Source organism: Chaetomium tenue, assembly GCF_020726465.1.
Source record: "Chaetomium tenue strain MPI-SDFR-AT-0079 chromosome Unknown F5144scaffold_5, whole genome shotgun sequence".
Classification (NCBI taxonomy): Eukaryota; Fungi; Ascomycota; class Sordariomycetes; order Sordariales; family Chaetomiaceae; genus Chaetomium; species Chaetomium tenue.
In genome coordinates, this window is record NW_027117333.1 from 2474285 (window position 1) to 2497597 (window position 23313).

General features: G+C 56.9%; 7 protein-coding genes across 7 annotated transcripts; 4 read left to right on the forward strand and 3 right to left on the reverse strand.

Annotated features, from left to right (window-relative positions):
* The first annotated feature begins 1700 nt into the window (after positions 1-1700).
* Positions 1701-4263, forward strand: F5144DRAFT_654177 (uncharacterized protein). The gene is made up of 4 exons (XM_066793090.1): positions 1701-2135; positions 2218-2720; positions 2780-2936; positions 2995-4263. The coding sequence occupies exons 1-4, from the start codon at positions 1791-1793 to the stop codon at positions 4090-4092; spliced, it is 2103 nt and encodes a 700-aa protein (XP_066641537.1). The 5' UTR covers positions 1701-1790; the 3' UTR covers positions 4093-4263.
* Positions 4264-5505: 1242 nt separating this feature from the next.
* F5144DRAFT_536339 (glycosyl hydrolases family 11-domain-containing protein) lies at positions 5506-6267 on the forward strand (the record flags this gene model as incomplete). The annotated part of the gene is made up of 2 exons (XM_066787055.1): positions 5506-5780; positions 5850-6267. The coding sequence occupies 2 exons, from the start codon at positions 5506-5508 to the stop codon at positions 6265-6267; spliced, it is 693 nt and encodes a 230-aa protein (XP_066641538.1).
* A 963-nt stretch (positions 6268-7230) lies between these two features.
* On the forward strand, positions 7231-11532 carry F5144DRAFT_654185 (P-loop containing nucleoside triphosphate hydrolase protein; the record flags this gene model as incomplete). Its single annotated transcript, XM_066793091.1, has 5 exons — positions 7231-7302; positions 7381-7677; positions 7729-8090; positions 8148-10340; positions 10392-11532. Exons 1-5 carry the CDS (start codon positions 7270-7272, stop codon positions 11530-11532), a joined length of 4026 nt encoding a protein of 1341 aa, XP_066641539.1. The 5' UTR covers positions 7231-7269.
* Positions 11533-11881: 349 nt separating this feature from the next.
* On the reverse strand, positions 11882-14547 carry F5144DRAFT_578113 (SPT8-like protein). Its single transcript, XM_066789249.1, has one exon. The coding sequence runs from the start codon at positions 14416-14418 to the stop codon at positions 12232-12234; it is 2187 nt and encodes a 728-aa protein (XP_066641540.1). The 5' UTR covers positions 14419-14547; the 3' UTR covers positions 11882-12231.
* Positions 14548-15204: 657 nt separating this feature from the next.
* F5144DRAFT_297399 (WD40-repeat-containing domain protein) lies at positions 15205-16789 on the reverse strand. Its single transcript, XM_066783856.1, has 2 exons — positions 16493-16789; positions 15205-16435 (listed from the first exon to the last, which is right to left on the reverse strand). Exons 1-2 carry the CDS (start codon positions 16620-16622, stop codon positions 15495-15497), a joined length of 1071 nt encoding a protein of 356 aa, XP_066641541.1. The 5' UTR covers positions 16623-16789; the 3' UTR covers positions 15205-15494.
* Positions 16790-17734: 945 nt separating this feature from the next.
* F5144DRAFT_549496 (PUL domain-containing protein) lies at positions 17735-20272 on the forward strand (the record flags this gene model as incomplete). Its single annotated transcript, XM_066787585.1, has 3 exons — positions 17735-17782; positions 17839-18949; positions 19005-20272. 3 exons carry the CDS (start codon positions 17735-17737, stop codon positions 20270-20272), a joined length of 2427 nt encoding a protein of 808 aa, XP_066641542.1.
* Positions 20273-21252: 980 nt separating this feature from the next.
* Positions 21253-22555, reverse strand: F5144DRAFT_515246 (uncharacterized protein). Its single transcript, XM_066786606.1, has 3 exons — positions 22007-22555; positions 21603-21946; positions 21253-21520 (listed from the first exon to the last, which is right to left on the reverse strand). The coding sequence occupies exons 1-3, from the start codon at positions 22143-22145 to the stop codon at positions 21284-21286; spliced, it is 720 nt and encodes a 239-aa protein (XP_066641543.1). The 5' UTR covers positions 22146-22555; the 3' UTR covers positions 21253-21283.
* Positions 22556-23313: the final 758 nt, after the last annotated feature.

The window sequence follows — 23313 nt, forward strand, 5'->3', positions numbered from 1 at the left end:
CAGCCGGCGAAGCACCCTCATGTGATCTTCCGCTTGCGGATCTCCCTGTGTGCTGTACTGGCCAATGCTGGTTCAGGGCCCGAGCTGAGGTGACAACAGGGCTTACTGTGCCAGTTGTTGGTTGACGAACACTACCAGGAGCTCAGCCCGCCGTGAGAAGGAATCGGGCCCGGCCGCTCTAGTCAAAATTGGGAATTGGGGTCAAGAAGCACGAGGCGTGTATACTTACTCCCCATTCCACACGACTTCCCTCTTCTCCTGCCTCTTCCCGCAAGCCATTCAGGCCATTCAACCTGATCTCGAGACCCTTGTCAACAGGCCGGCGGCGAACCTAGCCGACGTGGATGTCATCGCGGCGGTCGCCGCCACGGGAGAACAATCTTCATCACAGCGAAGACACCCCCTACGTTAACCTCAAGTCGAGCCGCGACGGGGGACGCGACAGAGCGATACGATAGGGAGCTCGGCTCATATCGCCCAAAGACGGCAAGAAGGACGAAACCTTCCCGCCCGCGGAGCGGTGCTCGCTGACCCCCGGCCCGGGACCCTGCGCCTTCGCGAAACAGACGCTCCCGGCACCCCCACCCTAGTTGCCACCGATGACGACGAGGGCGGCCGCGACCACGACGGTGTAGACCGTGCCCCCCCCCCCCCCCCGCGGGGTGGGTAAAGCCTATGGAGGGTGACCTCCCACGGCCTGGCGGCAGACGTGGGAAGGCCCCGCCGACGCCGGGCCGGTAAGAGACGACGCGGAAGGGTGTGTTCGGTGTTGTGATTCGGCGCGGGCTAGTAGGGGGGGGCTGCGATGAAGAGAACGGGGAAAGGCATGCAGCTTGACAATTTGACAATGGCGCTGACGGTAGCCGTACATACATACTGGGGCGACGTCCTTGCTAGCGGCGCTTCTTGGGGGCCCGGACCCTGTTGGCGGGTGCTAGATGGGCGGGGGAGCGGGGAAGTGGGCAGGTTTAGAGCGGTGGGCTGAGTTGGGTGGGGTTTCGGGTAATAGGGTGACGTCGTCCAAGTCGAAGGCAGAACCGCGGGAAGGCCTCCTTTTGTATGCCTATGTGTGGTAGGGGTAGATGGGTTTATGATTTTATTGAGTCCCAGGAGCAGACCTGGGCTTTGGCGTCCTCTGGCACATCATCGTATACGTGCATGGTATATGCAACGAATGCGAAGGGGAAGTGGATTGAAGTATACTGCCGGATGACTCGGGAAAAGAACTGGAAGGCTTCAATAGTACCCCAGAAAAGCCTTTTCTTTCTACAACAAGATATTGGCGTTTTACCCAGATAAACAACCTAAATATTAAAACAATGATGCCCTTAATTATGTGATAGTTTCTCCTTACAATAGTCGCACGGGCTCGCACACAAAGTGAATCGCGACTCAGTGTGTCTGCAATCTCACCGAGGCGTCCTGGAGCCGGACAGAGAATAGGAGACGTCCCGAGTCAGATCCAAACATAGCTCGCATCTGAACTACAGCGTCATCATTTTGGTGAATTGAAGCTAGCATCGGGTAGCGTGACTCGACTTCAATATTCTGACATCATATTAAAACACTGTTGACATCATGATGAACTGATGATCAAGTTAAAAGCTTTGGTATTTAAGATCGGGTGATGACTTACTATTTATATAAATCTGCGTTGTTCCCACGCACCCTTCAATTTCTATCCCATGGATCAAACCCAACACTTCGCCCTCATCGCTACACCCCATCGCTGGACACTGCAATCCACTTCAACGATAGCAACTACCGCAGCCACCACAGCCATTACCACAATGGCTAGATACCCCGGCTGGGGTTTGGACTTACGATGGATGGGCACGGATCGTGATATATTCCATCCTATGCCAATCTATCACAGAAAGATTGGAAACTCGTCGATGATGCCTGTGCGCGAGGTGGCTATGCTGTTGGACATGGACCGCCTGGCCGACAAGCCAAACTGGCACATCAAGGTCTTTGACGACGAGATTGCCACAAAGTGGAAAGCCGAAGCTCTTGCATGGCCGGACGAGGACCTGTGGGAATGCATTAACGTTCGTGGACAAGTCGATGACGATGACGATGAGGTACCGGTACGCATGCCGACGCCCATATTGGACAACGAGTGCCTCGATTATGTAAGTGATATCCTTTATAGCCGGCCCCAGTGACTCCAGTCTTAAGTTGGTTCTGACTTTTGCTCTGTACTTGTTGCGGTAGTGTATCCTGGAGCTGCGACACAAGGCCGAGCACTTCAAGCGCACCGGAATCACGGTCACTCTGGATGCGAGCCTTAGCATTGCAAAGTCGGATGACCTTGTGTCCCAGGAGCTGCAGTCTGCCCTACGCCGGTCCTTTGCCAGGCTGAAGGCCGACCAAGGACCCAACCCAGACTGGCACCCCAATACCGGCAAGACGGTGCAGAACCTCGTTCACCCATCCATGTACTCACTCGTGTACGGTCGTTCGCTCGTCCTTCGTCCAGAGGTCGTGGGCGTTGAGGATGCTGTTGACAAATTTGCTGGCAAAGGAACGGTGATCCCGAGGCTGCCAGAATTGAGCGACGATATGGACCCGTCCATGGAATGGGTACCGTGGATGTACAATGGGGAAGGCTACCCACGATTTGGGAAACTCCGCATGTCGCTTGACAGCAGGCGTACTTATTTGTCCACCATGTACCAATGGCTCCCCGCGAACGTCGTATTCACGGCGCCGGTGGCGTGCGATTCACCAGCTACATCAACAATCTTCACCCGAAAAAATACCACGACACCTACAGCGCCATTGAGAAGCTCATAGATGCAGCGCTCCCCATGTGGGACCAGTGCCTTCAACGGCGGTTTGGGGCTTATGGAGGATGTGAACACCTCCAGCCTGGTCGCCACGCACCTCGTTTTCCGACGCCTGACTACGGCGTCCCCAGACCTTGCGAGTGCGTATATAAATTTGCCCCTGCTCCGTCGTTGGTTCTACTCCGAGATCTAACCACAATAGGTATTCAGGCTTGACAATCCGAGGTGGGACCCAGAATCAGTACCGGCAATGCTCGAGAGGGAAGCTGCTGAAAACCCGGGGGGGAAGCTACCAGACTCAACGGGTGAAAGCAAATCGGCCGGGGAGCCAAGTTACGACTATCTGGATAATGGAGATCCCATCGAGTTGGAGAAGCGTTGGTATGAAATCCGCAGGCCGGTTCAGGTTCGACCGCCAGCCTTTTCCGCGAGAAAAGCCAACTATGCTGTCGACACCTACAGCAAACTGCGCACAAGGTTCAGGCACACCGGCCTCCAGATCATCGTCAAGATGACTTCCATCGAGCTCACCCCCGAGAACCCCGAGTTCTCTCCTGGCAAGTGGCACGTTGGAGGGCAAATGAATGAGCGCATTGTTGCCACGGCGCTCTACTATCTCGACTCGGAGAACATCACCGACAGCCACCTCGAATTCGGCTGTTCCAGGAACCCCTACCAGAGCACCAGACGACTCCGCGAGGCCGGGCTAGAGTGGGACGAGTGCTGGGTGGAGAGCATCTACGGCACTCGACTAGGGTCCGGCCGCAGGGAGGGGTCCAACCTGCAGAGCTACGGCAGCGTCCTGACTCCGCACGGCCGCCTGCTTGCCTTCCCTAACACCCTGCAGCACCGTGTCTCGGGCTTCCGCCTCGCCGACCCCACCAAGCCGGGCCACCGCCGGTGTATCACCTTGTGGCTGGTCGACCCCATGACGCGCATCATCAGCACGGCCAACGTACCGCCGCCGCAGCACAACTGGTGGGACGATAGCACATTCGGGACCGCGCCGGGAGACAAGAAGAAGGCCATGGCGGGTATGCCGGCGGAAGTCAAGCTGTTGTTGGCTGAGCGCCGCCTTGCTGGGAAGGAGATTGGCAAGGCGCTGATGGAGGGCAAGGCAGGGGAGGGGACGCTGCCGGTCGAGGTGCTTGACATGGTGAGAAAGGAGCTGGGGGACTGGTGGCCGATCAGCTCTGAGGAGATAAAGCAGCACTATCGGGAATTGATAGACCAACGATCGGGGGTGGGGGATAAGACGAAGGAGAGGAAGATCCGGTATAACTTTTGTGGGGTTTCTTAAACACCGAACTTGAACTTTACCACAGCTGCTCTTCCAAGGCTTTAGATTCCTGTTGGGAGAGTAAAGAGGGTGGGAAGAGATAAAAGAGAACTCGAGAAGTAGTGGGGAGACAACCTGGATAAGAAACAAGCACCATGGAAGCCCAAGTTTGGTGTTGGCCCAGTAATAGACTAAGATTGTTATATGAGGTACTTACCTAAGTACATACCTTACTCCTTCAGCGGAGACAGTGAACAAACTGAGATCTTATTGTGGCCCGCACATTCCGCTCCGGGTCGTTCACCCGATGACCGTGTTGCACTAGACTTGGATATATCGGATTCTTGCTAGGGTAACATGCTAAGAACTGTAACCTGGTAGCCGGGTATACAATCAACGACTCGGAAAAGAGGACCAAATTAGAACCGGCTCCTCTAATTCTCCGAGATATACGCATCAACTACCGTCATGGGTATCTTTATTGGAGCGGTAGATGCCAATTGCCATATTTTTCACAGTTTCCCTTGGCTTGAACATGCCGCCCCATCAGGGCCATGTCACTGCCGGCAGCAATACCCGCTCGTGCGGTCTCACCAATTGTTGGGGTTACAACAAGCAGACAGGCTAAAATGAGCCGGGACAGTCACCACCCACAGCCCCTAGGACTCGCTCCCCAAGAGGGTGACTTCCCCCCTTATAGCCTAATATAACCCCGGGGGGCCGGTCGTTGCGCCTTTCGTAACTCACTTGGCCGCTCAGGAGTTAGGACTTCGTACCCGGATATGTTATGAGAAGGCTCGGCAAGCTCAAGGCATTTCGGCCTTTTAGATACCATTGGGCAACGTTACCACAAGAACTTTGAAACGCCAAGGCCTTGGAGGGTTGTCTTCACCGAAGTTCCCGAGAGAACCACGAAACCCTTGTGGGGGACGGGACCAAAATATTGCCTCATCCGGACAGAGGATCGTTCGCTCCGGATCGATACCACCCCCCGCATTCTCAAAAAAGGAATCTCGGAGCTAGCCATGTGGGAGTTGACGCATTTTCTGGTTTGTCTCTGTATTCGCCATCAACCTCTCCCGGCCCCTGGGGGGCGGATTCAGGGCAAATCAGAGCACAATAATGAAGCCCCCATCTACCCCGGATCTGTGTGAGCCAAGACAGTATACTGCGGGGGCTCTGGTGCTCACAAGCCCAGCAGCAACACATGCGGGCAGCAATGGCCGCCAGTGACAGGCGCCAGATGGATGGATTGACTAGGGGAATGACGGGATGGGCCCTGGGGCGCCATTTATAATCTAACGTTCCCCGTGTTTGCGTACAAGTACTTCGTATGGATACAAGTTTGACTGCCAGGTTACTACTCTAAGACCCTGACGCTACGCCATCTTCAGCTAGCACCCGTTAGTAACCCTGAAATCGTCGGTCCCAGCCATGGTCACCTTGAAAGCCCTCCTCCTTGGTGCCACCAGCGCCCTCGCGTTTCCCTTCAACCCGACCGAGCCAGCCACGGCTCACGCACGCGGGAAGAATGCCGCGGAGGGCCTCCTAGCTCGTGACGGGACCCCCAGCTCATCGGGCCAGCATGGCGGCTACTATTACTACTTCTGGACCGATGGCGGCGGCACCGTCAACTACCAGAACGGGGACGATGGCAGCTACGATGTCAAATGGCAGAATTGCAGCAACTTTGTCGGCGGCAAAGGCTGGTGAGTGAAACACATTACACGCGCCACACAACTTAGCGAGCCCTGAGACGCCCGACTGACACAGAACAGGAACCCCGGCTCCCCATCACGGACCATCAACTTCAACGCCACCTTTGAGACATCGGGGAACGGGTACCTGGCCGTCTACGGCTGGACCACCGACCCGCTGGTCGAGTACTACATCATCGAGTCGTTCGGCACCTTTGACCCATCCGCGTACGCCCAGCAGCGGTTCGAGCCGTACACGGCGGACGGGAGTGAATACAGCCTCGGCAGGACCATCCGCTACGGCCTGCCGTTTGAAGGACCCAGCATCATCCAGTACTATGCCGCCCGCCGCAACAAGCGCTCTAGCGGCAGCGTCACCGTCGCCGACCACTTCGCTGCTTGGAAAGAGCGCGGCCTGAAGTTTGGGGCGTTCAAAGACCAGATCGTGGCTACTGAGGGCTACGCGAGCAATGGCTCCTCTTCCGTTACTGTTTGGTAAAGGAGGTACTGCTGATTGGTGGGGGGGAAGGGGGGGCATGGTGTGTAAACTGAGTGTGGTGAGCATGGGGAGTCTGCCAGAGCTAGGGACGACTTCAATCACCAAGATTGTCAGTGACGACTTGGACCCCTCCCTCTCTCGGTGGTTCTGCATGTACCCGGCAATTCGCAATTCACAGTGATGACACCTACATGCACTCACATGATCGATTCAACGACCAACATCGGTGAGGACAAGGGTGGAAACCTCCAGCGAGAAGCCCTGTGTGTTAGCATGGTTAGGTAGGTAGGTAACCACGTCGCCATTGTCTTTGTGGGGGGTTCGAATGGCGATCGTGAAGCAATGGTCAAAGGCATCATTGCCATCTCGCACATGCAGCCAGACTGCCAGGGAACCAAATCAACAAATCACCCAAGAGTCACAGTCTGTCAAAGCGGGTATCTGCACCTGGGCAATCACAACTGCGGAAAATTGGGCATGATGGAATTCAATGGAATTTACCAGGAGTCCTGGATAGGCAGGCACTGCCGTTACCCGCACAGCCAGTGTGATCCAGTTCTTGGAAGCGTGAAAGCCCCAGTGCTGCTGTCCTTCGTTCCTTCCTCTCTGCCCTGGCGAGTGTGTCCAAACTCCCAGCTTGAACACTGCCAGCTCTCTCCTGCTCGACTTCCATCTCAAGCAAGCCCTAAACGATTACCCCTCCAAAATTGAGAAGCACCCAGCTCACCTGATAAGGTACCTGGGAAAACAAAACATTGGTTCACCTTTGGCATTTCCAATTCCAACCTGCTGCACCCATTCGTCCCACACAAAACCTGGATTTTGTTCACTTTTCGTCGGGTTTCCTTCTTCGTCGCGTTTGCTTTCCTTCTTCGTCGCGTTTGCTTCGTCAATTATGTCACATTCCCTCTCAATCTGATCATCATCACTTGGAATCTCACTTGGAATCTCACCTGAAACGTCACCTTCAGTTTCTTTGAGTATCCAGTAGTCGTAGCGAGCATGGATATAATTGGCACCGACGCAGAAACTCAGGTCAGTTCTCTCGATCGGTCATCGCAACCAGCATGTGCCCTGGACATTTACTGACCCATTGCCTTACGCCCATAACAGTCCGCCATAAACATTGTCCACAGCCATGTCTTCTTCAGTCCCAATGGCCAGGGTTGGCTATCCAAGCCTGAGCTCCCCACTGCCGCTGAGATCTTGGCCGAGCAGTCCGACATCGACGCGCTTCCCGAAAGCCCAGTCGATGTTCCTTGGGCATCCAAAGATGAATATCTCGCTGCCCAATATGAGATCCTCCGCTGCGAGGCCGTCGAAGGACTGCGCTACTCTGTGAGAAGCTTCGCAGACAATCGCCGCCGGGACTCCGCCATGGACGACGACTTCACCAACATCTACACTCAGGTAAGTTTCTATTGAGTCTTCTTCTGACCAAACCTGCTAACCTGCCGGTAGGTGCGGGTCAGGGAATATGTCATGTCAACCATCGGCCCTCTTACCCGGGTCTCCTTCTCAACCGAGCGGTCCAAGTTTCGCATCCAGTGGAAACAATCGAAACGGCTCCAGCCCGGGAAGATCGTGGCACTCTCTCCCAAGAGTGACAACTTCAAGAAGATTTGCAAGGTTGCAACCATTGCTCAGCGCCCGTATCACGACGGCCTCGACCAGGATCCCCCGCTCGTGGACCTCATCTGGGCTGACCCGAAAGACGCCGTTCTCGACCCGAACCTCGAGATGGTCATGATCGAGTCGTTGCATGGCTACTTTGAGTCGGCGCGCCATTCGTTGATCGGCTTGCAACATGCTGCGAGAACTGAGTGAGTCTCTCAACCACAGCCCACAACGAACAACTACTTACATACATCCCCTCACAGCTCTCCCTTGGACATGTACTTAACCGGCGCCCATACCGAAGACAGCCATCCCGAATTTCTTGAGGAATATCGGGTTGCCGATCTCTCTTCTCTTGCCAGTAGGAAAACCCTGGAAGACGCCGAGGCAGTCGCAAACCTCAGGAACCAGGACATCCTCGGGAGTGCGCTGCCAGACCTGAAGGATCTCACCAACCTCGATGAGTCCCAGCTCCTTGGCCTCCATCGGATCATCTCCAAAGAACTAGCCATTGTGCAGGGCCCACCGGGCACCGGCAAAACATTCACCTCCGTCGAAGCACTGAAGGTCTTGATCGCCAACCGACGCAAGCGCCGCGGCCCCCCGATCATAGTGGCCGCCCAGACGAACCATGCCCTGGACCAGATCCTCATGCATTGCATCAATTCGGACGCCCAGGTTCTTCGACTGGGGGGGAGAACCCAGAATGATCTCATTAAGCCTCGTACCCTGTTTGAGCTACGCATGAAGTGCGCCAAGGGGGAGATTACGGCGGACAGGAAGTGCGGCCACGTCGACTACGAGCGCCGAGTAAACACCATGAAAATTCAGGAGCTCGTCCATCAGCTTTTCAGCGACCGGCTCCTGGAGCCAAAGACTTTGCTCGACTTCGGCATCATCTCGCAGGATCAACACGACTCCCTTTGCGATGAGTCCATGGAAACTCACGAGGCCATGGACGTCCATGGTCCCTTTGCGCTTTGGTTGGGGGAAAGCCTCATTCCTGCCAAAATTCGAGAGGACCGCCATCCCACACAGCACGAGCTCACTGAAGCAGAGGCCCGCCAAAATCTCCCTGAGTTCGAGATTGAGGATGATGAGGATATCGAGAACATCGCCGATGACGAAGAAGACGCGTTTCGCTTCCGGGGGCAAGTTATCCCATTGAAGCACGTCTGGTCAGGCAAGGACCCAGCAAACCTGACATCTTGGAAGCGCGCCGTCTCTCGTGCCCTTCAAACCCAGGATATGTTTGCCATCGACCGTGACTTGCGCGGCGCTGTTTATCAATATTTTCAGGGCAAGTTGCTGGATGCCATGGCCCCAAAGTTCGCTGCATTGCTTGCCGAGAACATCGAGCTTTGCAAGAAGCGCAAGGCGTTCAAATTTCTCGGAAACACCCAGGTTGTCGACAAGCAGAAGATCGACATTGTCGGTTGCACGACCACAGGCTTGACCAAGTACCGCGGCTGCCTCGCAGCCTTGAATGCCCAGTCGCTTCTCATTGAGGAGGCAGCCGAAACCCGCGAGGCCAACATCGTGTCCGCTCTGTATCCTTCCATCCAACAGCTCATCCTGGTGGGAGACCACAAGCAACTCGCGCCCAAGTGTGATATTCAGCGCCTGGGCGACCCCCCCTATAACCTCAACGTGTCGCTATTCCAAAGGATGGTCAACCTGAACATGCCCTTCGTCATGCTCAAACAGCAACGCCGCATGAAACCGGAACTTCGCAAGATCTTGAAGCCCTTCTACCCAGAGCTCTACGACCATCCCTCCGTAGAATCGATTAACAACCGTCCTGACATTCTCGGAATGGGAGGGCGGAACTCTTGGCTCTTCGATCACATGTGGCCCGAGGATATGAACTCAGGCTTCAGCAAGTTCAATGAGCAAGAGGCCGAGATGGTCACCAACTTCTTTGCATACCTCGTGGCCAACGGTAACCGCGCGGAGACGATCACGGTTCTCACATTCTACAAGGGCCAGCGGCAAGTACTGCTGAGGAAGCTGAAACGGCACCCTTCACTCATGGGCCGGACTTTCAACGTGTGCACCGTGGACTCGTACCAAGGCGAGGAGAACGACATCGTTCTTCTATCGCTCGTTCGTAGCCCGGAAGTCAACCGCGCTTACTCCGTGGGCTTTTTGGAGGACGAGCGCCGCGCAGTCGTTGCCATCAGCCGTGCTCGTCGGGGCTTTTATGTGTTTGGCAATGTCAAAAATATCCTCAGAGCGCATCAGGTGTCACACGACCTCTGGTTCAAGATCTGCTCTGGGTTTTCCGAACAGGGGCGTCTCGATGAAGGGAATGGTCTTCCCCTTACATGCCAGGTCCACCACAGAAAGATTTGGATAAAGGAGGTTGAGGACTGGGGCGATAACGCTGGCGGCTGTGACTTGCCCTGCGGGGGGACTAGAGAATGTGGTCACCCGTGCACTCTCAAGTGCCATCCGTAAGTGGAATGCCTCGTTATTCGGCGACGTTTGCTAACATCGCGGTGTAGTTTGCCCCACACTTTCCTCCCTTGCAGCCAGCCATGCAGCAAGAAGCTCGATTGCGGCCATGGATGCCACGAGTCGTGTGGCAATAAATGTTTCTGTGACTGCAAGGCCTTCAAGGAGGCCAGGGAGGCGGAGGCCAAGCAGGCGCAGGACGACAAAAAGCCCATGACGTTGGGGGATAAGATGATGCTCATGGGTGCCGGGGAGACGGAGATGTTAAAGGCCTCCTTGAACAAGCCAGCCCCGACGCCACGTGCGCCAGGGAAAGTTAACCCTTCAAAAGACGGTCGCAACCATAAACAGACACAGGCCGCGCAAGATGTTCCCCGATCACCCCAAACCGTGGCGAAGTGGGAGTCGTACGTCCAGAATATCGAGAAGCATGACCAGAAGTTGCTCCAGGAACATCCCGCCACCGAAAAACAACAAGCCACGGGGTCGGTCATTCATGAGGTTTACCAGCCTACTTCCCTGGCAAAAGGCCAGCGCATTGGAGGCGGCAGTAAAACCATCCAGAAGGTTAAACTGGCCTACAACAAAGTGGTCAGTGGTTCCAGCAGCGCCCTGTCATCTAGTGTTCAGGGCGGCATTACCAACTTGACCCTGAGGGACGAACCTCATCAAGCCCAACCCGCTGCTCTCCCTGTTTCGGAACACCCTAACAATACCGGCACACGCGGCAACCAGCCTCCCAGTGGTCAATCTAGCCGCCGCGGAGGCAAAAGCGGCCGGAAGAACCGTTCCAAGAAGGTCCCAACATCGTCCACTGCTCAACCGACCACAATCCAACAACCCCAGGTGCAGCAGGCGGCGGTTTGGCCGACCCCCGCTGAGGTCGATCTCCCGACAGATGTCCCCGCCGTGAACACATCTCCCCAGCATGAGGCAAACGAAACTGGTGCCGACCTACTTGGCTTCCAAATGGCGCCGCATCCCCTCGCCCAAGTTGCTCCTCTCGTGCCCTCCTTGGCAATTTCTACGGCGGACAGCTCCGTGTCTAACGAGACCACGCCGTCGAGGTTGTTGCCAACGACTCCAGTCCACATTCCTGCCCAGGCTCCATCGAACGAGGTGCAGCATGGTGGGGCGAAGGCCGAGGGGAAGGAAGAGAGCGAGGAAGAGGAGTGGTTAATTGACCTTTGATCTTTGACGTTGCTCGCCGCTAGTCTTGCTCATGATTAGCGTTCGTTGTCGATGGATGCTTAGGGCCATGGCCTCTGGTGTCTACCGTATTGGTTGTTTTCCCTGTCTGGTTGTATGTGCTCGCTTAGCCGCACGTTTATGTTTGGTTTTGTACTGCTTTGGGTTGGTTGCCTGTTGGTCTTAGCAGGAGTTCTTTGGCGGAGGACCGGGCCTGTATCCCCCCCACCTCCTAACATCACGATGGCTTGCTTTTTCTAGGCGGCCAGGCGTCAGGAGTAGGGAAGCGGAGCAACATGCATGTAGCGTTCATATGTTAGCGTAGCTGAATCAGCGTTGTTTTGTCACCAGTGCAGTGCCAAACTCCTTGATTGGGTGATGATGCTACGTCGAACCTGACCTGTCCGGAATTTTGGTGAAGGAAGTAAACAACAAGCTGGATCCCCAGTGCCCTCGAATATAATAATAACCAAAACGCCATCCCATGTGGGTATTCCCAAGCCAACCACGTCGTACCGCTTATCCTATACGAATAACCATCGCTGACCACACCACACCACATGCAGCAGAGCCCAAACTGTCAACCCGCTTTACCCCTACCGCAAAACCTGAACTCAGCTCCGACATCACCCCAGGCCACCCACCCCAATCCCTTTCCGAGCACAAGCAGGCCAGCCCTACCCCTATTCAGGCACGCCAATCCTATTTGGACACGCCAATCTCATACCCAATCAGCACCTCCGTCGACGTGCCATCCCACCCGCGGGTCCCCGCCGTCGAGATCATGACCCGCGACGTCGGATCCACGTACAGCTGGGAAATGACCCCCGCGCGGGGCGGGCCCGGAATAATAATAAAAGGCACCTTGCTGTGCTTGAAGGCGGACGTGTCGCGCAGGTCGTACAGGCGCAGGATGTCGTGCGACGCGCACACCAGGTGGCGGCCGTTGGCCATCGGCCGCACGCAGCTGACGGCGCCGGAGCCGGCGGGGAATTTGAGGGACCGTTCCGGCAGCCAGGTGCTGGTCGCGTTGTGGATCGAGTATTCTTCGACCGTGCCGTTGCGCCGCCCCGCGTAGATCCAGTTGCCGTCGGGGGACCAGCACGCGCCCATGCACCAGGGGGGCACGCCGCGCCGGTTGTTGATGCGCGCGATGGGGTCGGGGACCCGACGGTCCCAGAGGCGGATGGTGCCGTCGATGGCGGCGGAGAGGAAGGTGCTGGTGGAGGATTGGGTTGGGTCTGTGTGGGGTGGGGGGGCGGCGGAGGTGAAGACTAGGGAGGGGCCGCTGCCGCCGCCGCCGCCTGTGGTGGTGGTGTGGGAGGATGTGGGGCGAGGGGTTTCGGTTGGGTGGGGGGGTTGTTGGGAGGTGGGAGCGGAGGTGGCGGCGGTGGCGGGTGGGAGTTGTTGTTGAGTGGTGGCTTCGGTGGTGGTGGATGGCTGGGTGAAGTCGACTGATATTTCGTGGGCCGTGTCGGCAGTCATTGTCTCACTGCGGGAGAGGTTGGAGTCGCTCTGTGTTGTGGCTGGGCCGTCCTGTATTGGGGGCACCGTTTCCGTTGCCGTTGCTGTGGGCGTGCCCATGTCTAAAGAGCCGCCCCCGGCCATGTCGGTGTCGCCCATGGTGAAGTCACCTGAGTGGTCCAGCCCGTGGTGGTTGGGGTCGTCGTGAAGTCCCATGTCCATAGCACGAGAGAATTCATCGTCGTCGTCACCAAAAGCGCCCCCGCCTCCACCGCCACCCATAGTGTCGTTATCACCAAACAGAGATCCGGCGGGACTACCAAAAAGGGACTCGTGTTCGGGCGACCCTGTACCATCGCCGGCTGCGCCTGCCCCACTTCGAGCAGCGTGTTCCGCACCGCCCGCCTCGTCCGTGACGCCATTCTGGAAGAAGCCATTAACTCTGGGCTTTGTCTCCGTAAAAAAGGTGTCGCTTTTGATCTCAACCTCACTCGCCTCGGCTGGGATAGGCGCCCCACTCAGCGGACGCAACTCGATGGCCGAGATTTGTCCTCCGCTGCTCTCAAACCGCCTTATGACGTTGCCGGTGTTCAAATCCCAGTCCAGCACCGTCTTGTCCCAGCTCCCGCTCAGCACGCTCTTCTCGTCAGAGGCCAGCTGGAGCACGCTGACGGCGTTGGTGTGGCCGCCATCCCGCAGGCAGTGTATTCTCTTCCCCTCATCGTGGCGTACGCTTTGCAGGTTGATCCCGCCGCTCTCCAGCCCGCTCAAGAGCCACAGTGCCCCGCTGTGCACGGCGAGACTGTACACGGGCGACAGAACCCTATCCTCGGCGCGGGCATTGGGCGGCGACGGCTCCTCGTTCTCCCAGTAGCTCATGAGTATGCCCGCCTTGACGACGCTGTCGACGAACGGATGCCGCTGGGCGACAGTGAGTTGCTGTTTCCCGTTGATTGTGCCCATGCCGTCGTATTTGCGGATGTAGCCGTCGGAGCCGCCCGTGATCCAGTACCGGAGGTCGGGGGTGATCGCCATGGCATTAACACTGGTCGCCTGGGGCGCCGCCATGGTGGGAACGATGTCATAGAGCGGGGCGTCAATGTATTCTTGCCGGAGAACCGGGCGCCATCGATTCTGGATTGTCGGGCTTATGGGCGCAGCGGTTGCGTTCGCGGCCGCGACTTGACTAGTTGGTTGGCCCTCGGGGGCGTGTGTCTGGGAAGTAGAGAACGACTCGGTCTCGGCTTCAGCTTCAGCTTCAGCTTCCGGTTCGGCGTCTTGTCCCGGTTCAGGTTCGTCTTGTTCGTCTTGGTCTTCCTCTTCGTCCTCGTTCTCCTCCTCGGCGTCGTTCTCAGCTTCGAGGTCCTCGGCATCTTCCATGAGCTCATCTTGCTCATTCTCGGAACTCGCGTATTCGTCATCCATATCGAAGTTGGGTCCAAGAAAACAGGTGTAGAATAGTGATATCGAATGGATTGGACGGCAAGCTATCGCGCAGTTTCAAGTAATATGTAACAATTGTTGGATTCGAGAAGAGGATGCGCGTGCAATGGTTCCAGGTTATGTAATAAGCTTCAATTGCGGAAGCTGGAGACGCGCCAAGAATTAACCCTGCACGCGTGGAACAGTGCCCCGCGGCCCCACCAGTCGATGTCATGGATTTTGTTTGGAAATGCCCATACCCCTGCCAGGTCTTTTTGAGGAACATGCCAGATGCCATGCCCACACCATACTTATCCATGATCATTCTCTGCCGTTGACCTTCCGGCTTGGAGTGAAGGGCTTCGTGCTGATGAGAAAACTGTTACTCAATTATACTTGGTGCCTTCTCTACAGGGGCTGGATAACCGGAAATTCCGCGACACCTCCTACAGAACATATCAACCAGCCCAGTCCCCCATGGCAGGACACCGGAGCCTAATCCTCAGGCAGATCTAAGAATCCATCTTAAAACAGCCATATTACTAGAAGTGCAAAATATGCAGTTCGACGAGTGACCGTCTAACATGAAATAAGCAGCCCGTCCCAGAAGGCAAATAAATAACCACCAACAACAACTGAAACCCAGCCCGATGGCTACACCCTCTTCAATCTAGAGGCCGTACTGCATGGATCATATGGCGCGCTGATCGACGTATGAACTCCTCCATTTTATTCTCTCCTGACTTTGCCCGGCCGCCGTGTTGGGGACACGATGGACAGGCGCAGGTCGACCGGGGCGGTTTGTCGGCGTCCTGGTAACCGGAGAGGGGGTCAGAACAAGTCGAATCGGAGGCACGATTAAGGGGCGATGGTGACATGGTTTTGTCGATCTTTTTGGGCGAAGAGTTGTTCCGAGGTCCAGAATCCTCTCCCGCTGGGGACACCGTGGTGGCCTCGGAACTGAAACGGCCAGCTTCAGCTCGAGAGGCGTGGCTGTGTTCCCTGGATGAGGTGTTACTGCAAGGTATATCTGTGACGTTATCGTCAGGCGGGTTGTCGAAAGGGCGTTCGTCCATCTCCTAGTCTGTGCCGTTACCCGGCACGCCCCCTCGCCAGAGCCCGTAAAACCCTTCGCAGTTTTTCCACATCTTGATGGTACCATCCTCCGACCCAGTCGCGTACAGATTTCCGTCCGGTGAGAACGCGATGGACCAGATGGGACCGTGGTGGCCCTTGTGCACGTCCAGCTCCTTGGTATCATCCCAGCTGTACACGCGCGCCCAAGTGCCTGGTTCCTCCCCCACCACAAACTTCCTGCCTTTCAAATCCAGAGCGACGCTTGCGATGCCGTGAGAAAGCTTAATGTGCTTCAACTCATCCTCAACCCTCGAGCCGCCCCAAAAGTAGGCCGTATTTCCGGCAGCAACAGCCAGAACGGGAAGCCCACCGCCAATATCCGTGGGCGCGCTATGGGCCTGCGCCAAAGAAACCAGCTCGCACGACTTGATCTCGCCTTCGAGCTTCACTTCGCGAATGCAGCGGCGGGTCGGCAGATCGAACCAACGAAGAGTATCGCCCGCAGCGGTGATGATGACGCGAGGGTCCTGTGCCCAGACGATGAATTTGATGGCCTCCTTGTGCACGCCCTCGCCAATCTCAAACGCCCGCGACGTTTCGATGGTGGCGGGGGTGACGACGTCAGGGCTGCCGGAGGCCGACTCGCCGGGCGGCTTTTGGTCGTGCAGGTCGAAGATGCGAAGCTTCTTTTCGAACCCACCCGTTGCAATCATTCCGGATTGGTCAAACGGATAGGCAATAGCCCGGACAATGTGATCGTGCTGGAGAATGTACAACAGCTCGCCGGTGTGGGTATCCCAAATCTTCGCGGTGAAGTCGGCAGATGCGGTTGCAGCGGTTGTAGCATCGGGGCTCAGCCTCGCCTGCCACACAGCTCCCTTGTGGCCGAGGAAAGTGCCAATCCAATCGCCCGTTTGGCCATCGCGGAGCATGGGGTTGCCATCTGCGTGGCAACTCAGTCAGCAGAAGAAACGGTGCCAAAGACAAATGTCTCGCAAACCTTTACAAGCCGAGATCATGTAGTAGGCATCTTCCTTCTCGAGAGGCGAGAAACTCAAATGAGGTACTGGTCGCGAGTGGCCGTGGCAGGTCAGGGGCACGTATTGGCGAGGGGCGGTAGCGTCTCCCATGCTGAAATTCGAGGAATGTTTTGGAATCGTGGAACGGGAATGGTGTGTAAGATAGCGACTCGGCGATCGTATCGTGTCGATGCTTCCAATGCAGGACGTTTGCAACCGTCTTCGCGGTTGTGACAACAAGACCGGCGACAGTCGTTTCTACTCTTAGAGTCGGTGGAAGAACCCGAAAACCTGGGGGACAAAAGAAAACCAAATGAAACGGAAATTCGTAACGGGTCGTAAAGTGGTCGTGTCGTAAAAGAAGAAGGCGAGGGAAGAGGCCGAAGTGCTCGTCACGCCTGGTGCCGCTGGTGGGCAGAATTTGCAGCAGGAAATGGAAGGAGTTGATGCACGACAGCAGCGGCCAGCGGCGCTCTCGACCCAGTGCGGGGTGTTCCCACATGTCAGGGGCGAGCTTGCCAAAGTTGGGGCGGGTCCGGTTCCCCGCCGTTTGGTTGGATGCGCTGACAGCTGAACTTCCTGCCTTACAAGTAGGACATTGGTGGATGGATGTGCTGAATCCAACCCGGGGCTACGAAATCGAGGTCCCTGGATCTTCAAGGCTCGATATACACTAAGGTCAGATGGTGTCATGGATGTTCTACACCCGGTGGCCACGACGTTCAATGTCATGGTTGCGGCGTTCGTGATACCCTGTGTGTACCTATTCTACATTGGATAGTCTGCTACCTATCCACGGTTCTCTTCTTTTCGCTTTATACCTACAGAGAGCAGTTATAATAAGGGACTTGCTTGTAGACAACGAGATGGCAAAGCTGGCACGCTCCTTTGCCTTGTGGCCTCCAACATGGAGGACCCCGCCTGGCTGCCCCACTTTCAGGTAGCTGTTCCGCAACCCAGCCCAGCATGCTATCGTCATCTCCAAAGGCCTGGCAAGCATTCCAATTAATTCCATTGCACTCGCTGTCCCTGACAAATTGACACCCAACTTTGGCTCGTTAACTCGATCGTTTTGGCTTCAACTATTACATTGGTCAGGGCACTTTATCACCTTCTAATCACTCCCTTTCACTGCCACCAGTTATTGCGGTAACTTCTAAGTGCACACACTACCCCGCCCTCGCACCTCGACCAACGCACATCGTCTGTCTTGGCAATTCGCGATGCCGGACTTCAAGCTCTCGGCCCAGCTGAAGGGTCATGAGGCGGATGTATGTCTCTGGCCCTGGTATGAACATGGCGCCCAAACTAATGCAACCGCCTTCAGGTCCGAGCCGTTTGCTTCCCAGCCGCGAATACCGTGTTCTCGACTTCCCGCGACCAAACCGTCCGTCGATGGCACAAGACCACCGACAAGCCCACCACATTTGACGACACCATAACGAGTCAAGGACATGGCTATATAAATTCTCTCACATTTCTCCGCGCCTCCTCCGACTGGCCTGACGGTCTGGTCCTCTCAGCCGGTCAAGAAGCTATCATCGAAGCGAAGCGACCGAACCTGACTACAACCGACAACGCCGATCGTCTCCTCATTGGCCACGGCCATAACGTCTGCACCCTAGATGTGTCTCCCCGCGGAAGCTACGTGGTATCCGGTGGCTGGGACGGAAAGGGGCTCGTTTGGGACACGCAGAAGTGGCAGATCTCGGCCCAGCTCGTGCACCAGGGCGAGGTCAAGAGCGTCTGGGCCGCCCTGGCCTACGACGAGCACACAGTGATTACGGGCAGCGCAGACACCCACATTCGCATTTTCGACATTCGCCAGGCCAACCCCAACGGCGAGGTTGAACCACGACGCATGCTTACCACCAACTCCGTCGTCCGCGCCATATGTAAGCTCCCCGGCGGTATCAAGGGACATCCGAGTGGGGCCGAGTTTGCAAGCGCCGGAAACGATGGCATCATCCAGCTCTGGAAAATGAACGGTACCCAGGTCGGGGCTTTGCAGGGCCACGACAGCTTCATATACTCTCTCGCTTGCCTTCCCACAAGCGAAATCGTCAGTGCCGGGGAGGACCGGACCGTCCGCATCTGGAGGGGTTCCGAGTGTATCCAAACAATAACGCACCCCGCCATTTCGGTATGGTCGGTTGCCGTCTGCCCCGAGAATGGAGACATAGTTTCCGGTGCCAGCGATAACATGGTCCGCGTTTTCACCCGCAACGCGGATCGCACGGCACCGGCCGAAGCTCTATCCCAGTTTGAGGAATCAGTCCGGGCATCCGCCATCCCCCAGCAGCAGCTTGGTCCTTCGATCAACAAGGAACAGCTGAACCCGAAGTCCTGGCTCCTCAACAATGCAGGCAAGAAGGATGGCCAAGTGACCACGGTTCTCGAGGACGACGGAAACATCGGGGCCTATCAGTGGTCGTTGGGTGAGCCAACACCCGCTTCGGTCTCAGCAAGGTTTTATGTGCTAACGCTCGGCAGGCGAACAACGGTGGGTTCACGTCGGAATGGTGGTGGACTCAACGGGAAGCAGCGGGCGGAAGGTCGAATATAACGGCAAGGAATACGATTACGTCTTTGATGTCGACATCGAGGAAGGCAAGCCCCCACTGAAGCTGCCGTATAACCTCACCGACAACCCATACGAGGCGGCAACCAAATTTCTAGGAGACAACGAACTTCCCATATCTTACATTGATCAAGTGGCCCAGTTCATCGTCAGCAACACCAAGGGGGCAACCATTGGCCAGAGCGCTGAGGCCCCCTCTGCCGACCCATTCGGGACAGAATCACGGTATCAGCCGGAGCAAACAGAACAGTCGAAAAAGTACCTCCCGCACACGGAGTACCTCGCTCTCACTCAGGCCAAATGGGAGCCGGTAGCAAAGAAACTCAAGAGCCTAAACGAGAAGCATGTCTTGGCGGGGAACAAGCACATTGCGTTGAACCCCGACGGTGTCAAACGTCTCGAGACGGTTCTTCAAGCGGCAATGGGGACGACGATCCAAAAGACAAGCCCCCCAGCACTCCTCGAATCCCAGCGGAACATCTACACGCTCGCCACGCAATGGCCTTACGGCGACCGACTCCCGGCTCTCGATGTCCTCCGTTGTTTCGTTGCGTGGCCGGGTTCGGCATCACTGAACGACAGCAAATACGGAAGCGTCATCGACATCATCCTCCGCGGCGCCCTGGACAGCCAAGACCCAATCACATCCGATGGCAGCCCCTTGACCGAGTTCATTAAAACGGCCGACGCCTCCAAGCTCAACGTCAACAACGTCATGATGGCCGTCCGCGCAATCACCAACCTCTTCGCCACCCCTGAAGGTCGCGCCCTCGCCACTTCAGAAGCCACCGCCATCCTTACCCTCTTGGCGCGCGTCGCGGGTGTGGCGGATGACCAGGCCGACCCCATCGGCGCGGCCAACAACAATCTCCAGATCGCTCTAAGCTCGGCAACGTTCAACTACGCCTGCCTCGCTTTCAACGAGAAGGACTCGCTTGACGGGGAGGTTCTGATGCAGCTCTACCCGATCGCGGAGGCGGTTATCCAACGCCAGACCGACCCGGAGGTGCTATTCCGCGCGCTCATGACGCTGGGGATGTTGGCGGCTGCTGGCGGGGATGCGCGGGAGGTGACCGAGGTGCTGGGGCTTCGCGAGCTGGCGGCGGCGGCAGCGAAGAAATCGGACGATGCGAGGATCAGGGCGGTTGCGCAGGAGTGCTCGGCGTATCTGAAGAAGTAGGGCATGGTGGTTCTGTGGTGAGGGTAGAAGTGTGTAATGCGCGGTGCGTGTATGAGATGAGTGAGGCCTTGGCTCCGTGCTTGGTCCCTCCTAGCCTTCTACAGAGACCGTCAAGATGAAGACACGATCTATGATCATCCCTGCCTGCCTCTGTCCTGGCTCGGCTGCATCAAGGGAAATGATATCTTTGCTTACGTAGGGAATCACAGCACCTTAGCCCCACTAGACATCACACTTCGAAGAACAGTTTAATGTGCAGCCTCTCTTCGTGGACCAGTTATCATCAACCCCATGCCACGGGAACACGGCCGCCAGACCACGGCTACCATGATCCAAACCAGCGAATACGCGCGGCAAAGAAATCCGAGGTGCACCAGTCCAAAACCTGAGTGACAATGCTACTAAATCGCGATGATAAATCCGAGACCCGAAGGTGGTTCAGTTGAGTACCGCCTACCACTGTGACGAACGCAGGTTCCGACGTGGTTGAAACGCCCCTATTCCTCGACCCGGCGGCTGGTGACACCAGTCATAAGCTCGGCTCCGGTTTTGGATTCGGGGATAATGATATGGCCAAGGAAGGCAAGATCAGGGGTTATGTTGGTTTCCAAAACAAGAACGACCGGCGGCGAATAGACAGAGTGGGTGATGTGCTTGTGACAAGAACGGAAGCGTAGTTTGTTCGAACCAGTCATCATAGAATTTTGGCGACAAATATCTATCCCACAGCTACGGCAACGGACTCAGCCCGCCCGCAAAAAAAGAGGCAGATCCCTCAATACCTCCTCAACTAAGGACGAAAGAACATAAGTAAAAAGAAGAAGACCTCAACCGGATATACCCAAACCCCTCCCAAGACAAAGTTCCCGTAAAACGCCATCCCAGACAGCCAGAAGCCTGCCAAAATATACAATCCGCAGCCCAGCAAGGCCACAGCCACATCCACAGCCCCAAACTACCCCCCCTCAACTACCCCCTCAAAGCAAAGTCTACATCCCCCTCAACTACCCCCTAGAGAAGAGCCCAAACCCCCCCCAACGCCAACGGCACATACGCCCAATACGCCAGCCTCTGCACGAGCCTATCGGACGCGGCATTCCCCGCGGTGGCGGCGAGGTTCGCGCCCGACTCGCGCATGGTCAGGGTGTAGATGTCGGCGGCGCCGATGTCGGTGCTGTTGAAGCAGTTGGTCTCGTTCATGAGCGGGATGCGCGGGTCGCCGGGCTCGGCGAAGGTTATGTCGACGCACTGTTTTTTTGGTGTACAGGTTAGTGGGGGTTTGGTGCGGTGGGGGGGTGGGTGAAGGGGTTTGGGGGGGGGGGGGACGTACGGAGTAGAGGGCGGCGCCGTGCAGGGCGAGCTCGACGAGCTGGAGGGTGCCGTTGTCGCCGGCCTTGGGGGAGATGCCCTGGGGGATGGCGAGCTGGGGCAGGCAGACGGTGCCCGGGTAGGGGCCCTTGGTGGGGCCGAGGATCTGGAAGGGGGTGATCATCGGGTGGCTCATGTTGGGCGGGCCGGCGAGCTTGGGCGCCAGCTCGGGGCCCTCGTTGCCCAGGCCCAGGTTGACGTAGATGAAGGCCGTCGCGTGGCCCGAGAACCAGCCCGGTTGGAAGGCGATCCCGCCGCCGGTGGTCGGCCAGAAGGTCCGGTTTGTTGTTGTGGGCATGCCGCCGCCTGGGGAAGGGGGGGTTAGGGAGTGGGTTATGCTGCGCCGGGGGGGGCGGGAAAGCTTACATGGGTACATCCATTGCATGCCATAGGGGAAGGTCTCATTTGTGATCAGGTTGTTGCCTCTCCATCCGGGATATGTGATGATTGTGTGTGCGGATGCGAGCGCCGCGCCGGCGACGGCGACGAATGTTGATGTGAGCATGGCGAGGGAGTTTGTGTGTGTAACGGAGAAACTGCGGTGGGCGGCGCGCAAACGTCGTAATAACCCAACACCCTCCGATCGCTCCCCGATAGTTCCTCCTCTTGAATAGCTACACCACCCTCTTTTACTCCTCGGCGGCGGGCTGGATGTAAACCCCGTATCACCGCTCTTCGATGACGATCTTTGTGGCTGCCGCGTGTGACTTTGTAAGTGGCGGGATAGTTGCGTACGACAGAGGCGTCAAGCACAATAACGCTCAACGGAATTCCGACTCGATGTCAACGACGGTCTTCTTCTTGGCGAACAATTCGAGAGAATAAAAGCAGGGGAAGCAAAGAACGGGTCGCTGGGCAGCGGGAGGGTAATATCTGATGGTGGCATCAAGCACCTAGTGCCATTCCCCTCTCCCTCCAGCCGCCCGGGAATTGTGACCTCGAATCAATCCTGCATATCAAGTACCCCCCCGCGCACAGCTCCGGCAAGGTACCATGGGCCAAACGGCTCCTTTGGCATGCCGAACGACGAGGAACCACCCATCCACCCACCCAATCTCGACGGTTCTTTGGCGACAGCATGCTTGACTTCAGCTCGGCCACTCAGAGGAGGCAAAGCAGCTGCAGAGTTGCAAGCTGTGCATGCCGACGCTCCCGCCCCCTGTCACCCGAAGGCCACCGCGGCCAATGGGCGGCTGCACTTGGCCGCTTGGCTGCGAGCGAGTCGCTGTGCTGGGGCGATTACAGGTCAATCACCTCGCCAGTGGTCGCCAAGGGCCCTCTCCGCCGTGAAGCAATCACCAACAGCCTTCCAATCGGCGGCCGCACCGGCTTCTGGCCGCTTGCGAAGCGTTGAGCCGGGGCTGTCTTTTTCTCAACGCTAGCGGCCGGGTCCGCATTGTTGCCTCGCCCGAGGACAATCTGAGGGCTGAACGCAGCATGGCCTCGAGATGGGTGGGCTGATGTCGCCGTTGAACATGGCGGGGAAGAGCTCACTCGAAAGCGCAAGAAAGCGCGAGTTACCAAGGGTTGGTCGTTACACATGGAGGTTGGTTCTCGGTTCGCAGCTTGGTGGTCACATCGGATTCTGGAGAAGTCTCTCCACCCGGTTGCGGTTCCCTCCAACCTTGTCGCACGGTTAAGCGCCGAGACACCCAACCCGGAAGCCAATGATG